The 16,566-nt window shown below is 50.4% G+C and overlaps 1 protein-coding gene across 3 annotated transcripts in view; it reads right to left on the minus strand.

Moving 5' to 3' along the window:
- Positions 1–989: 989 nt before the first annotated feature.
- AHCYL2 (adenosylhomocysteinase like 2) overlaps positions 990–16,566 on the minus strand; it is a 76,871-nt gene continuing 61,294 nt past the window's right edge. For all 3 annotated transcript variants that reach the window (XM_061467928.1, XM_061467930.1, XM_061467929.1), the window contains exons 7-17: positions 16,437–16,543; positions 14,863–14,979; positions 11,010–11,073; positions 9,881–9,969; positions 8,340–8,410; positions 8,109–8,203; positions 6,701–6,799; positions 6,196–6,264; positions 6,042–6,120; positions 5,239–5,359; positions 990–3,669 (exon numbers count right to left, since the gene is read on the minus strand). In XM_061467928.1, coding sequence (XP_061323912.1) covers positions 3,663–3,669; positions 5,239–5,359; positions 6,042–6,120; positions 6,196–6,264; positions 6,701–6,799; positions 8,109–8,203; positions 8,340–8,410; positions 9,881–9,969; positions 11,010–11,073; positions 14,863–14,979; positions 16,437–16,543 — 918 coding nt within the window. In that variant the 3' untranslated portion in view covers positions 990–3,662. The remainder of the gene's footprint in view (positions 3,670–5,238; positions 5,360–6,041; positions 6,121–6,195; positions 6,265–6,700; positions 6,800–8,108; positions 8,204–8,339; positions 8,411–9,880; positions 9,970–11,009; positions 11,074–14,862; positions 14,980–16,436; positions 16,544–16,566) is intronic.

Below are 16,566 nucleotides of genomic sequence, written 5' to 3' on the forward strand. Positions count from 1 at the left end.
CCCCGATCCCCCCTCTGCACCCCATACAGGGGAGCAGTTGCTTTGGGGGTCACTGTGTGTGTCTGGGGGGGGGGGGGTGCTGGACATCCCAGCTCGGTGTCACTCGTGTCCTTCACAGCCACCGGACAAAGTGTTTGGGCTGTTTCCCTCCCAGCGCGGAGCCGCGTCAGGAGCAGGGGAGATAAGGGGGTGATTTCCCATCCCGCCTCATCCCACTTTCCCCAAGGGCACAGCGGCAACAAGAGCTCAAAGAGCCGCCCGGAGCCCAAACAGCCCCAAGGACACGCAGCCCCCAGAGCAACGTTCCCCGATGATTTCACAAGGCAGCAGTGGGAGCTCCGGGATACAGCACCGGCTTTAGGGACAATGTCCCCATCCCCACCCCAGGGCAGCAGCATCTCTGACCCCTCTGTAATTCAAAAACCCCCTCTGCTGCGCTGTGGGGAGACCCCCCTGCAGTCCTGATCCAGCTCTGGGGCAGCAGCACAAGAGGGACGTGGAGCGGTTGGAGCGAGTGCAGAGGAGGCCATGGAGATGCTGCGAGGGCTGGAGCAGCTCTGCTCTGGAGCCAGGCTGAGAGAGCTGGGCTGGGTCAGCCTGGAGAAGAGAAGGCTCCTGAAGGGGAGACCTTAGAGCAGCTCCAGTGCCTAAAGGGGCTGCAGGAAAGCTGGAGAGGGGCTTTGGACAAGGGCCTGTAGGGACAGGCCAAGGGGAATGGCTTTAACCTGCCAGAGGGGAGACTGAGATGAGCTCTTAGGCAGAAGCTCTTCCCTGTGAGGGTGCTGAGGCGCTGGCACAGGGTGCCCAGAGAAGCTGTGGCTGCCCCATCCCTGGCAGTGTTCAAGGCCAGGTTGGACACAGGGGCTTGGAGCAAGCTGCTCTAGTGGAAGGTGTCCCTGCCCGTGGCAGGGGTTGGAGCTGGAGGAGCTTTAAGGTCCCTCCCAACACAAATCATCCCATAGCTCTATGCAAAGACCCCACGGAGCCGCTGAGTTTCCCAGTGTTTTATTGGTGGTTTGGGATTACAGTTTATTGCTGATCTAATACAATCACTCAGACATGAATAATTAAAACATCCTTTGAACATGTTACGCTGGCGAAGGTCTCGTCTCGCCGATGACGGCTTCGGTCTCACTTGTTTCCCATGTTCAGAACCGTTTCCTTACACAATTTTGCTGGTGTTGCCTAAATCTCCTTTTTTTTTTAATTCCTATTTCTTTAAAAACATGTTACATTAAAAAAGACAATCTTCCCAACCCAACCCCGACACGTTTAATTTCAAGATGATCATGGAATCCGATTCCATATTGATCAGGAATAAGCCAAGCAAGCCCAACAGCTTACAGAAGAAGCAGGACATGGAGAAGAGCGTTTGAAATCGAGGTGGGAAAAGCCACTTGGGAGCTTCTTATTCTTCTGATGATTTCCTGTTCCTCCTATCAGCTACCTGGAAGATAAACTGGGATTAAAATGGGCACGAAGGACTTCACGGATGGGTCAGCACCAGCGAATGCTGCACAGGCGACGGGCACAGGGCAGGTCAAGCGGCTGCATGAGCGGTTCCGAAGGGTCTTGTGGCTGCAGCGGGATGTTCCCGGGGGCAGGAGTGGCTGTGGTTGGGATGAGCCTGTTTTCCAAAGGCTGCTCCGCTCCAGGGAATCCCACATCTGTGTTTCACCTCGACCAGGAGTGGGATTTCAGGCTGTGGAGCACAACAGGAACCCCGGGTTCAGTGGCTGGTGCAGACAGAGGTCATCCAGTGGCATCTCCAATAGCTCCAAGGACTCACCCCAAAATCTCAGGATCTGGGTGAAATTCCGGAGTGAGGAGAGATGATTTCAGGTTTGCGGTTAGTGATGGATGATGAAGTCTTCTTGAAGCCCTAAAGTCTTCTCAAAGCCTTCTGAAAGCCCTACCAAATCCTAGAAGCCTTAAGGTCTTCTTGAGATCTTCTCAAGGTCTTCTCAAGGTCTTACTTTCTCAAAGCCCTAAGGTCTTCCCAAAGCCCTAAGGTCTTCCAGAGGTCTTCCCAAGGTTTTCCTTCCAGGCTTTGAGAAATTTCAAAGAGAAACTTGGAAGAAGTGACCAGATGAGAACACCTGGCTCTGTAGGTCAGCAGCTTCCAGTCAAGCTGCCTCCAGCCCTCAGCAGCAAGAGCTCCGAGGACTTGGCTTCCAAGACCATAATCCCCCAGTTTTCCTTTCTTGTGCGTGAACGAGCTGCCACTAAAGGGTTTTTCCATGATGGCAAAGTCCATGAGGACAAAACAAGAACCTGCAGCTGATGAGGGACTCAGGTACCAAAGCAGCCACCATGGGATAAAGGCTTTTGCGCTCACAGGGGTTGGGTGATTCTATTTTAGAAGGACCATGTTCTCTATGTGAACCATTAAAGTAACTCTGATGAGACACAGAGACTTGGAAAGTCACCTTGGGAAGTGTTCCAGTGGGACAGCCTGGGCTAAACCAGGTAACTCTGGCAGATCTGCTCTCCATTGGGTCTGATGCATCAAGAGTCGAGCCAACTGAAGGGGCTTAGTGATGCTGAACCCTTCCCCAGGCAGAAGATCAGTGTGGGGTTAGTCTGGTGTTCATCTCATACACTCAAAGGGGGGTTCCAGATTTTATCCTACAAATATGACTGGAAAATAAAACTCCTAAGACTCCCATTAATGGCTGAAATTCAGCTGGAGAAAGACCTCACATGGACACGGGTCCTCCCAGCGGGATGGCCGACGAGCTCTGCTTGGGTTGGAAAGAGCTCCCCGACACGTGAGCAGCATTTGTTGGGTGAGGATCCAGGGCTCTTCCACCAGCACCCTGTAGCCCCACCGGGATCATGACTTTGGTTGAACCATGGGAGGTTGGCACTGGTAATGTGAGCAGCAGGAAAACACTGTGGAGCTGGGATGGAGGGAGAAGTGGTGGGTCCTACCCCACCACCACCGTGTCTACCTCCGAGCAGGCACTGCTCCTGTCCTCCCAGCTCCTGCTATGGGCTGACACTAACAACCAGACCCTTCGTTACAGCTTTCAGCAGTGCTAAGGCGAAGTTCATCCACTCGCTGATGGAACCATCCCTTGGGAAGTTCAGCAGAACTATGAGAGGTTCCTCCAGTAAGGTGGCACCCGGCTGGTCGGCAGCGCTTGGAGCATGGATTTAGCTGTGTTGGCATGAGAAACACAAACCCAGCCCCCCTCCATCCAACTCTTGTGGCTGGTGGGATCCTGGAAGAAGCATTGGGATGTGAAGGAACCCGCAAGCAACAACCTCCAAGGGGGAACCCACGGCTCCCGTTGTATGCGCCGGATGAAGGGTGCGTACAGGCTGTTCCGAGTCCATCACAGCCATCCCATTGCAACAGCTTCTTCCTCACCTCCTTCCTCATCATCTCAGCCCCGAAAAGAACAACCCAAAGAGTAAAATGAAAGAAATGGAAAGAAATCCAGCGTCTCCCTCAGTGCCGCGGCAGAGCGAGCACCGGCGGCAGAGCCCGCATGGAGAGTGTTCTATTCAATAAATAAATAACCTAACACACTGTCTACTACGAGAGCAAGCCCGGCTCTAGCTTAGGGAGCTTGAGCTGTTTAATCCTGTACAGTAGTTGAGAAAAGACTTGGGGTCTTGTTCCTCACAATTCTCCGGGATACAGTGGCAGGAACTTAGTATCTGGGGAAGAGAAGAGAAAAGGAGGTTTTTGGGAGGTGCTGTGGATGAGACACAGAGCTGCCCCAGCACTGACATGGTGTGTTCTGGGAGGGGTAGACACCAAGGAAGGAAATGATTTAGAAAAGGACACTGTCTTTATCTCCCACCCCATAAATACCACATTATAGGGACAGGCTGGAGAAGAGAAGGCTCCTGAAGGGAAGACCTTAGAGCAGCTCCAGTGCCTAAAGGGGCTCCAGGAAAGCTTGACAGGGGCTTTGGACAAGGGCCTGTAGGGACAGGCCAAGGGGAATGGCTTTAACCTGCCAGAGGGGAGACTGAGATGAGCTCTTAGGCAGAAGCTCTTCCCTGTGAGGGTGCTGAGGCGCTGGCACAGGGTGCCCAGAGAAGCTGTGGCTGCCCCATCCCTAGCAGTGTTCAAGGCCAGGTTGGACACAGGGGCCTGGAGCAGCCTGGAACTGGATGAGCTTTAAGGTCCCTTTCAACCTAAACCAGTCTCGGATTCCATGATATTTACACATCAAAATACAAAACTTGGGAAAACTCGAGCCTCCTTTTTGTATCTGGAGGCTTCAATTCCTGCAGGACATCAAGCTGAAGCTGTCTGAGCACATCTCCACCCCATGGTGCATGGGAGGATGTTTGAGTCATCATGGCTCTTCCTCAATGCAGGGAATTTGCTATGACCCTCGACTTATCCCAACTTCTCCACATGTGGGATGAACCACCCTCCCCACAGGGTTGTAACTACAGCCAGGCACCGAAACTGGGCAATGAGAACGGAACTGGAGGAGATTCCTCCACAGGAATGGTGATTGCACATAACACAGGGCAGGAACAAGAAATAAAGCTCAGGATCAGGCAAATCCCACTGCACCCCCCAAATCTGAGCTCTTGTGGGAGTGCTGAAGAATCTGCACACCAAGAAAATACCTTTTCCTGCAAGAAATGGATCATACAATCACGGAATGGGGTTGGAAAGGACCTTAAAGCTCCTCCAGTTCCAACCCCCTGCCACAGGCAGGGACACCTTCAACTAGAGCAGGTTGTGAAAGGATCTGGGCTTCAACCCCCAACAAGCTGATGTGTGCTTGTGCAAATTCATTCTCATGATAAAAAAATGCTTCGGAGTGCTGGCTACAAACATAAGCCTGGGAAGGGAAGTGATCCAGGGGCTCAGATTGGGAATTAGTATTGGGTTTTGGGATCAGCCCGTGCTGAAGGATGAGAACCATGGAGCTGAGCCCATCCCAGCAGCTCCCGGGGCTCGGAGCCACCTCATCCTTCATCACCCGTTAAAAATAAAGCTGTCGTCTGAGTTGAGGGTGGCATCTCTGCCATTTGCCACCTCTGGTGACAGCTGCTGCCATGTACAAAGAGCTCGTGCCCTGCCAAGTGCTCTGTGGCACAGCTCCAACCACTCTGGCCCCTTCCCACTTTCCACGTGGTGATGGGAACGAGCGGGACACCCATGGTATCTTCCCAGTGGGATTAAATCCCATCCCCTCAGCACCCCTAATGTGTACCCCACCTCCTGGCAGAAGAAGGGGAGAGGGTGAGGAGCAGCACCTGTAGTAGTTTGGTTTGAAAGGCCCGTTCTTATTCAGTCCCAGGTATTTTGCTTGTTCATCCGTGAGCTCTGTCAGGTGGGCATCAAATGTTGGGAGGTGGAGGCTTGCCACGTACTCATCTGGAATGATTGCAAGGCTCATTAGTATGGGCGTGGAGAAGGCAACGAGTCCCCTCTGCGCAGCAGGTCCTCCTGTGCAGCACTCCTCAGGTCTTTGCTGCTAAACTGATTTCACCCTGAGTGAGGAAAACCAAAGACTCTCACGTGTTTGGGGCAAACCTTCCTCTGAAATACCCTTCTAGGAGGGGTCCTGGATCTGCTGCTGTGTCCCAGGAGCCAGTGGACATTCCTAGTAGGTGACATCTACCACCCAAGCTAGGGATAAGCTGCACCTTGTCGCAAAAAATACAACTAAACACCAGTAAGTCTCAGTTTTGCAGCAAAAACTGTGGTCATTGCAGCCTGTGTCCTCAGGAGGGGGGTTCTGCTGGCAGAGCTGTTGCTCACGGATGTCTTCAGAGCCAACAGAGGCAGCTCTGCTGGCAGAAGCCCTGCATCAGCACGGACAGGCTCCTGTAGTCAGCCAAGTGCTTCAGCCTGTTTTCCCCAGTTGAGATGGAGAAACAACACATCCAACCTATTGAATACCCCAGACCCAGTGGGAAGAGCTTGCTGGACGTCCCTGAGCATGGCAGAGCCCAGGAGGCTGCAATGCCCCTTTGTCCCCAGCCCAGCCCAAGCAAAACTTCCTTTCTGTTCAATCTCAACACCAAGGAAGAGAAGACAAGGAGAGCATTTTTACCCATCTTCTTAGGCAGCAGGTACACGTCTTGCTTGTAGCGGCCTTCGGGAGCGTTGTACAGCTCTATCAAAGCCAAAGCCTGGATGGAGAAGGCACTGAGGTAAGTGACTGCTGCCCACTATGGAGCTTTAGGCTCAGCCCAAACCCTACTCACCTGTGTGGTGGCAGTGATAGACAGGACAAAGGTGGGGACAGTGGAGCAGCTCAGGTTCAGCAGGCGGCCCTGGGAAGCAAAGACTGGGGTTATCTCAATGTGGCACCAAAACCAGTTCACAACCCTTGAGAAGGCACAAGAACCACTAGAAGATACAAAACCCACAAGTGAAATGTGTCCCTTTATCACATGCACTTGAAGCCCAAGATGTTGGTTGGTTTTATAACTCAATAAAACTATTTAGAAGTGAGAAATCTGATAACATACCCTGTGGGAGACACTCTGGAGTGGGATAAAGGAAAACACAGGAGCTTTTCAGTGTTCCAGTAACTCATGAACCAAACCAGGCCTAGACCAAGCCCTTCAACCAGACACTCTTGAGCTGCTGAGGCCCAAGGAGGTGATGTCTGGATCCTCTTCAGCTCCATCGCTCATCCAGCCCTTGGTTTCCTCCTCCACAAGCAGAGAGCAGGCTGAAGGTCCTGCTCCTTCACCCTCAACTCACCTCTGCCAGAAGGACTATTCTCTTCCCATCTGGCCAGATGACATGGTCCACCTGGGACCTCACCCTCTCCCATGTCAGCTCAGGTGTGCGCAGGCTGGCCTGAAACACGATGTTAAAGTAGTTAAAGCACTGGTAAAAGACCATAAACCAAGAGCTACATAATAGGAATGAAAAGAGGAAGCACTCTGACATCATCATAGAATCCCAGACTGGTTTGTGTTGGAAGGGGCCTTAAAGCTCATCCAGTCCCAACCCCTGCCACAGGCAGGGACACCTTCCACTAGAGCAGCTTGCTCCAAGCCCCTGTGTCCAACCTGGCCTTGAACACTGCCAGGGATGGGGCAGCCACAGCTTCTCTGGGCACCCTGTGCCAGCGCCTCAGCACCCTCACAGGGAAGAGCTTCTGCCTAAGAGCTCAGCTCGGTCTCCCCTCTGGCAGGTTAAAGCCATTCCCCTTGGCCTGGCCCTACAGGCCCTTGTCCAAAGCCCCTCTCCAGCTTTCCTGGAGCCCCTTTAGGCACTGGAGCTGCTCTAAGGTCTCCCCTTCAGGAGCCTTCTCTTCTCCAGGCTGATCCAGCCCAGCTCTCTCAGCCTGGCTCCAGAGCAGAGCTGCTCCAGCCTTCGCAGCATCTCCATGGCCTCCTCTGGATTCCCTCCAGCAGTGTCCAACATGTTCCTGGGCTTGTATCTTCCTTTGGATCTGGTCACAGTCCCAGACCAACAAAACCTTTATGATTCATAGCCTGGACCTATTTTTATGATTACAATACATCAAAACTCCAGCATCAACTATTGTGGTTCAGGGTCTTCTGGCTGAAGAGGATTCAGTCACTAACTCTGAATGGCTGGGATCACTTCTTTAAATGGCTTTAAACCCATGGGTCTGGTCAAGCGATTCTCCACTGACCTTGAGACAAGATTCTCTTGTTTTTGTACTCATGTCAAAGCACAGAGGAGCAGATTTTGGTGCTGCTCTATAAAGCATAAGAAGTTGTGCTGCAGCAAGATGAACTCTTGGTTGGGTTGGACTGGGCTGGAGAGGGCAATCCACTCACTCTCAAGGGGAAGTGATAATGCTGGTGGACACCAAACACTACGCTGGAGGCTGGAGCAGTTTTTCTGTCTCACTGGCATGCTTTGGGATTGCAGGAATGACAGAGACATGTCTGACAATGTCTACTGAGACAGAAGGGCACTGGGTTATTTGGTCTGCCCCCACGTGCTTGCTAAGGCAGCCCAGGTCAGACAGAGCTGCTGAAGGGGAGATTGAGATGAGCTCTTAGGCAGAAGCTCTTCCCTGTGGCAGGGGTTGGAACTGGATGAGCTTTAATGTCCCTTCCAACCCAAACCACTCTGTGACTCTATCGCCCACCATCGTCCCACGCCCAAGGCACGTTCCTGCACTCACCACGTCGATCTCGGTGTTGGAGTGCCCCATGTTGCAGACGATGCAACTGTTCTTCATCCGATCCAAGTGTTCCCTGGTCACCACGTTCTTGTTGCCTGCCAGACAGCAAAACCCCATAACAAACACCCTGTTTGCCTTCCCCATCCTTCCGCCTTTTCCTTTGGGAAAAGATGGACCCAATTATGGGTGTGCATCCCTGAGGATCCATCCCTGGCGTTGGGGTCCACGTACCTGTGCAGGTGATGACGATGTCAACCTGTCTGATGACCTCATTGAGCTTCACCAGCCGGAATCCATCCATGCTAGGAGAAGAGGGAGGAAAAAGTAGACTGAGAAGCAGCAAAACCATGCTCAAAATAGAAAAACACCCCATTAAGTCATTCTTAGGTACTCGCTTGAACTTTCTAATGCCACAAACAGCAAGGCAGAACTTGAGAAGCCACATCCCCCACAGCATTTGGAGGGGTTTTGGAGGATTTGGGACTGTTGTGGGGAGAAGTGAAAAGAGATTTGGGGGATTTCACATTTTCTATCCAGGCCCCCACATCTGCAAAGACACATTTTCCATCGAGATGGCGTTTTTAATGCTGCAAAGTACATCCAGAAGCTGCAGATCCCCCTCCTGCTGCAGGAGCCTTTCTGATACGGATTTAGAGCATCTTCAGAAACATAAAACCCAAACAGCCCCAGCCCACAGATGTCTGTCATCCATGCTGCAATCCAGATTTAGGCACTTACAGCATCTTTAGACGTGCTGGGTGCTCAGCAGGTCTCTCCTGACTTCACCCAGCAAGGTGTGTTCAGCACATAACAAGGGCAGGAGGGGTGCTTTTTTAGGATTTGTTGACCTTGCTCCTGAGAACTGATTCCTGTGGCTCTCACAAGCTGCAGAATTGTAGGTGCTATAAAAGGAGTCATTTTTCCTGCTTTATGTCCCATTTATTGTGTTTTTCCTCCCTCCCACTCTACAGTCCTTATGAGCAGGGCCACATGGTGCTGCATTGGGTAGAGGCAGGTCTGGGGTTGTTGCAGCCACCAGTCACCATGAAAGCTTTGCGACCGGTTGTGGAGGTCACAAAGCAAACTGGAAGTTGATCAGCTCTACTAATGAGTTCCCTCACTGTGACAGGCCTTTGAAAGCTGGCTGTGAGGAAGAGGATGAAGTTTTAATAAGACTCTATGTGGTTTTGGGACTCTGCTTTCATGTCCCATTTCACACCTTGAGCTGCAGAAGCAGCATCTCTGCACCAGAACAACCTTTACCTGGAAGAAATGAGGTTGGGTATAACCATAGTGTGCCCATGTGAGGGGGCAGCCACGTGCTTTCAGCCCTGTGTCAGGGTACCAGTGTTAGCAAGGAGAGGTTTGTGAGGGGTGGGTGATCACAGAACCCCAAATATCCCTCGGGTGAGGTGGGTGCACAGCTCAGTAAAGCCTGAGTTTGCACTCCAAAGGTTGCAGTTCACTCCCAACATCCTTTCAAGCTGTTATCATTAAACTCTTTCAAGCCATTATCATTAAACTCTTGGGCACTGTAGTTAGGATCATGCAAGTTGGCACATGGGATACAGATAAACTGGGTGAGGCTTTAGTGCAGGAGCTCTTTTCTGCTGTAGGACAGAGCTGTGGGTCCTTCCAAGGGTATGGAGAAGCTACAAACGCCCCACCAGTGTCTCCCTGGGTAGGGACCACTGCTGAGTGTTTCTGGCCATGGTTTTCCTGGGAGAATAAAAGAAGCTAAAGAAGCAGCTGGGCTCAGTGCAAGTGCTTACCAGGCCTGGAGGGCACAGATTGGATCGATCTCTGTCACATACACTATGGAGCCCATGGCCTTCAGAGCAGCACAACAGCCCTTTCCAACCTGGGGAGGGAGAAGAGCACAGAGGAAGAGTGAGATGCTGAGGGCTCAGGAAATGCTGAGCATTAATACGGCCATGGGGGATGTACAACTCCACGTGTCTCCTGCAGCCCCAAGAGCCCTTTGCAGCCCTCTGGTTGCATATACTCAGCTTCTGGGTGCATGAAATTCATGGATTTGGAGTCATTTAGGACCCAGCTTAGATACGAGGCACTAAAACATGTAAAAGTGATGTTGATTTTGGCCCCAGGGAGTTGTTTTTCCTTCCTGGTATCTAGAAAGTACTATGAAAACAAGAGATTACCCTTATCTCAGGGAAAGTTTGAGTCTCTTGTAACCTTTCCTCTGTTTAGGAAGCTTAATGGTTTAATCTCTGAGGGTTAAAGAGCTTTAACCTTTACACAGCACACAGTGAAGCTCACAGGGGAATTGAGGGCAATGGTTAAATGACCAAGAGCTCCAGCTCCCAAAAAATGTGATTACACATCAAGAAATAATCCCATTGCATCTTTCTGGGGAAAAAAAACCAGTCCCAGTGCAGCTCCCACAGCACAGCCCACCATAGCTGGTGTGAATGGGTCCTGACAAGGGTGGTTATTCCCATCCTTCAGAGAGGATCATTCTATTTGGGGATGAAAGCATGGGGGTAGGTCAAGATTAACTTCCCTATCTTGACCACATTTCAGCATGCACAGTACATCTGCAGAACCCAGCCTCCAAATGTCTTAAGATTACATTACAAAGAATATAATACAAAAGATATGATCTATTAATGTCTGGATATGCCAATATTCAGATATTAAAGCTATTCAGAATAGTCCATATTCATGTCTCTTAAGATTCAGGTTTGTCATCTGTTGAATACTAAAGAAATACAGTGGAAATGAGGAAAATCTTCCACTTCGGGCCAACCCATCAGGTCTGAAGGTCCCTGCAGATGCAGAGACAAGCCCCAAGGACAGGAAAGCCTTGCGGGATAAAGCCATGCAAAGGATGTGCCAGTTTTACATGCAAAACCTGCAGGTAAGCTGCAATCCCCTTACCTCTCCATAGCCACAAACCACTACTTGCTTCCCTCCAAACATCATGTCTGTTGTCCTCTTAAGGCTGAGGAAAAAGAAGACGACTTCATTAAGGACCAGCAGTAAGATCTATTCCATTGCTGAGGCTGGGAAGGGCAGTGGATTCCTGGTTTGCTCCTCCTAAACACCACAGCTGTACCCTGTATCCCTGAAGAGACACAGCAATTCTGGGTGCAGAGAGGACCCACAGGGCTCCTAAAACCTGACTTTTTCCTTTGGTCATTGTGGAAACACAACAAATATGGAAGATTTGGGGCTTGGATCCTTGTTATATTTAGCTCTGTTGTTGTATCCCTTTGTTTTGGACTCCAGAAATATTTAAGATCTTATCCAAAAATATTTCCTTCTTCTTTCTGTTGTTTTACATTCAAAACACCCCCAGAAATAGCTCCAGAAGAAACAGGAAAGTGGTAATTTATTGCCCGAATCTCAGGGCTTTCCACAAATAAAGCTCTCCCTTCCACTTGGATTCCTTCTGCTTTCTCCCTAAGAGTGCCCTACATTGCAGGCTATTTTTAGCACACCAGTAAATAGGTTAGCAGTGCAGGGAAGGTGAAATTCCCTCACATTTCCAAGAGAGATAAAACCCACAGCACCTCTGCTCAGGCTTCCCTTGACCCAGTTTTAGATGCCTGGGCCAGACTTAGCTCAGATCCCAACTGCCCAACCCCTGAGGTCCATCATCCATCACGACAGGATAAAGAAGATATAAAGATTTTCATGTTTTTAGCCACGGAGAGCATCTGGTGCAACATGGAGCTAAAAGCTGTGCCTTTAGCTCAGAAGCTGGGGGCAACTCTTCACTGGGCAGCTGACCCCCATCTTCCAGTGTCTGAAGGGAGATACAAGGATGCTGGAGAGGGACTCTTCATTAGGGACTGGAGTGATAGGACAAGGGGTGATGGGTTCCAACTGAAACAGGGGAAGTTCAGGTTGGAGATAAGGAGGAAGTTCCTCCCTGTGAGAGTGCTGAGGCACTGGCACAGGGTGCCCAGAGAAGCTGTGGCTGCCCCATCCCTGGCAGTGTTCAAGGCCAGGTTGGACACAGGGGCTTGGAGCAAGCTGCTCTAGTGGAAGGTGTCCCTGCAGGGGGTTGGAACTTGGTGAGCTTTAATGTCCCTTCCAACCCAAACCATTCCATGACTCTGTGACAGAGGCTGCCTTGTGCAGCTTGAATCCTGTAACACTGAGCAGAGACATGGCCATGAAAAAGAAGGAAGGGCTATGTAATTAGAAGAATTATTGCGTCAAGTTGCTTTTATAGGATCCCAGACTGGTTTGTGTTGGAAGGGACCTTAAAGCTCATCCAGTTCCAACCTCCTGCCACAGGCAGGGACACCTTCCACTAGAGCAGGTTGTTCATAATACAACATCTTGGCAGGGAAGAGCCAGATTCCATCACTGCTGGGCTCAACAAGGAGCCCAAAAGTTAGTCTTTTAGAACAACATGTGATGGAAATGTGGAGAAGAAACTGACCCTGGTGGGGATCATCCTGAAGCCCATTTGGTGGTTCACTTGCGCACATTCTAAAGGTCATCTTCGTGCCCCTGTATCTGGACAAACATGAGTCTTCTTCATTTCTCCTGGTCAAGATGACCACTACCAGGAAGACTGCTTCAAAGCCGAGATGATGAGTGAGGCACTACACGTCCCACAAAGATCTGGGAGAAAGATGTTAGAGCACAGGCTACCATTGACAGGGAAGCATATGCTGGGTGTCTGAGCTCTGGTGCCACCAGATTGAAGGCAGCAGGAGCTCAGCTGAACACCAAGAGACTGCCAGATGGACTTTGATTAGACAGAAGGAGACATCCCTGCGTTGGTGAGGAGCTGACAACTGCAGCTCAAGGTTTGTTTAAACCATGAAAACAGTCTTCTCTCTTGAAGCAGGTTGTCTTCTCCATGGTGGGTTCCTCCTCTGCACTGTACTACCTGGCACAGAGCAGGTGACCTTTCCTCTGTGTCCATTTCAGCAGCATCAGCACCAGCCTGGAATGACTACTTTGTCCCTGCTCTGTGCTTACTTGTCTACTGGGACCACTACTTGGTGCAATATCTCATAGCCTTAACTGTGGGAATAAGTCTTCCTAATCTCACTTGGCTTTGACAAGATCTGGTGCTGGAGGTGGTGGGGACATGGGCACCCAATTCCATCAAAGCAAGGAAAATAAAGGGAGGCAGAGAGGAAAAAATATCCCTGAGATGAGATTTACACTCTCTAGATCACAACTTCAAGCAGTTTGCACTGCATTTCAAGATCAACAGTCTCAGAAGATACATCATGTTCCCGGTGCCCACGTATCCGTCAGCAACCTATTCCCATCCAATCCTGAAAAGAACAGCATCATCGAGTGCTGCAGACCTGCTCCCAGTCCCATGGGCTGCCCACTGGGATTCTAGGGGGGAGGGAGCCCAGAGGGAAGCAAACACTCTTCTGCTTGCTTGTATGGCACATGACTGGAGATCCTGCAGGAGCAAGGAGGGGAGAGGTGGATAAAGAATACCTGTTTATGGTCAGCTGAAGAGAAGGTTCATTAGGGTTGGAAGGGAGCTCTGGAGATCATCCAGTTCAAACCCCTGCCAAGGCAGGGCTATCCAGAGCAGGTCACAGAGGAACATGTCCCAGTGGGTTTTGGATATCTCCAGAGAGGGAGACATCTACAACCCCCCATGGCAGCCTGTGCCAGTGCTCTAATGTATAGAAGTTTTTCCTCGTGTTGAGGTGACACTCGTGTTTCAGTTGCTTGCCATTGCTCCTCATCCTGTCACTGGGCACCACTGAGAAGAGTCTGGCACCATCCTTTTGGCACCACCTCTGAGCTACTGGTCTGCATTGTTGAGATCCCCTCTCAGTCTGCTCTTCTCCAGACTGACCAGGCCCAGCTCCTGCAGTGTCTCCTCATAAGAGAGATGCTCCAGACTCTGAGCACCCTTGTGGCCGCTGCTGGACCCTCTCCAGTAGTTCCTTGTCTTTCTTGTACTGAGGAGCCCAGCACTGGACACAGTGCTCCAGATGTGGCCTCACCAGGGTCAAGCAGAGAAAGAAGATGTTGTGATGAAGGAGCTGGATGACTCACACACAGCCCTCAGACACAGATGGGCTTTACCCTGATGCCACAAAGGTTAAGAGGAATGGGAAGGAGTATTGTAGCCATACATGAAGACTTCCAAAGCCCTCACACAGAGAAGGTGCAGGGTTTGAACACAGCTCCAGCCACACTCACTGAGAAGGGAAAATGCACACGACTCACCAACATAAAGGGCAACATCACCCTGAGAGCACAAATCATCACCACAGAACTTCTGGAGACCTAAAGTCTTTGCTGCAAGATCATTCTCTTACACACACAAGATTCAACGTTGGCTTTCTGTGGTGTGTTTGTGGAGCTTTACAACCAATAGTAAAAGTCCTAGGGTCTTCTGACCCACAGAGACACAGCTGCTGTCTCAAAATGCCTTCCAGGCTCTCATCTTTGACAGGATGGACAAGAAGTAATAAAGGGTCTTTGTTCTCCTCTAACACATCAACTCGTACAATCACAGAATATCACGTTGGCAGAGACCTCGAGGGTCATCTGGTCCAACCTTTCCAGACAAAAATGTCCCAGCACCCTGTCCAGCCCAATCTTAGGAGTGTCCAGCATTGGGGAGCCCACCACTTCCCTGGGGACCTTATTCCAACAGCTCATTGTTCTCATTGACCTAAAATGATCTCAAGTGGGAGGTGGGACAGACCCACGGACCCAGTTCCCTGTGGGATCCAATGTGACATGAGCAAGAAGCACAGCCCTTTGTTGGTGGCCATGTACATACCCGTCCAGGATGGACTCTCTGCAGCAGTACAGGTTGTCAAACTTCTGCTTTGTGACCGAATCATTGACATTCATGGCCGGGACACAGAGCTTCCCTGCTTTGGACAACTGGTACAGCCTGGAAGGAATACAGGAAGAAACAGGTCATCAGTGGAGAAGTCTTTCCCTGCGCTCTACTGTGGCGTGCTCTTGAGGTCTTTGTTTCACTGGGGTGAGCAGTAGACATCTGGAGGGTCAAAGATAACCTCTTACTGGGAGCTCCTCATTTCAGGAGGAGCTTCCACAGATGTTTGCATCTGTTTTCCTTCCCTACTGCATAACAATGGCAAATAGCAGACTGGAAGGTGCTCTGGACTTAATCTGCCTCATAACCATTGATATTACAATAACCCTCTGATGCCCTCAACATGACAAAACTCCTCTAATTCCTCAAGCTCTTCCAGCTCATGACAAACAGGAATGGCCACAGGAGAGTAACATCACAGCAATGTGAAGCTGCTGTGACCAACTCCTGCAGCAAAACATCAGTTTGAACAGCAGCAGGAGTGTTATCACTGAGTTGTAGAGCAAGAAGTACCCAGGGTGGGAACACATCAACCTGACCTCCTGCTCCTGAAAGCAGACTCAACTCCTGGAAGCAGCAAAACCACTAGAAATGGATCTCAACTCTACATTGTGGCTACAAAGAGAACCTGAACATCATTTCCCTGCTCCAGACCTCGGGAAGGAGAACATGCTCCCTTGCTCAGGCCCTAGGGACCACCTCCAGTGCCATCTTGGGAGCCTCAGTCGCCACGCTTTCTGTCCCCTGGAGGTAAGGAGCACACATGCATCAATACCACCAACCTCAGAAACAACCTTGCTCCTGGCACAAGAACATGGGGAGCAGTTTTGACCATTGCTTTGGTTTTGCACATCTCTTTTGCCCATCTTGGGAAAATTCCCAGTACCAAAAATATGACCAAGTCCTTTTCTTGACCCCTGTGGCTGCAAAACTGGTCACTTCCTTACTCCAAACATTCCATTTCCCTGTTCTGAGCAGCCCCTCTGATACCATCACAATTCTGCTTCTGCCACACGTTGGATGGATCTCAGTCATTTGTGGTTCTCCCTTCCTGGACTCTCATCTCAACTAGAGACTCATTTCCTCTTCCCAAATCTCACTTTTCTCCATAGATTTAGTTTAGGATGATGCTGTTGACCTTCTTCAGAGCCCTTCTTGTGCAACACCCTCACCCCTTCCTTTTTCCATGCAAAATGAGGTGAGATAACCATTGCCCCTCGGGAAAACAAGGCCTTGTGCACTTTCTCCACCCAGGCAATGGTCAGCAGATGCTTCTGCTCCTCATCTGGAATTCAGAGCAGCAGTTCCAAGTCTATTGCTTTCACTATATGAGAGTTAAACTACCTCTCAAGGGAAAGCCAAGCCCATGCTGAAGGATATCCACAGAGCATGTTTTCTGAGGTTCAACACTCATCTGTGGCATCTTAGAGCTTGGAGATCTTTTGTTATGAGTGCCAGAAGATGCTTTGGTCCACACATCTCCATGCTCAGCGTCCAGCCTGGCCCATTACCTGTGGACACCGGTCACGCTCTCCTCTACTATCCCCTTGATCTTCTTAAACATGTTGGGGTATTTCTTGTAAATCCAGTGAGTGAGATCTCCTCCATCATCCAAGATCTGTAATCAAAGTAACCACAAAG

This window comes from Pezoporus flaviventris, unplaced genomic scaffold (genome assembly GCF_033815535.1).
Source record: "Pezoporus flaviventris isolate CSIRO_AGI_PZ_B2104156 unplaced genomic scaffold, CSIRO_AGI_Pfla_v1 ptg000046l, whole genome shotgun sequence".
Lineage (NCBI taxonomy): Eukaryota > Metazoa > Chordata > Aves > Psittaciformes > Psittacidae > Pezoporus > Pezoporus flaviventris.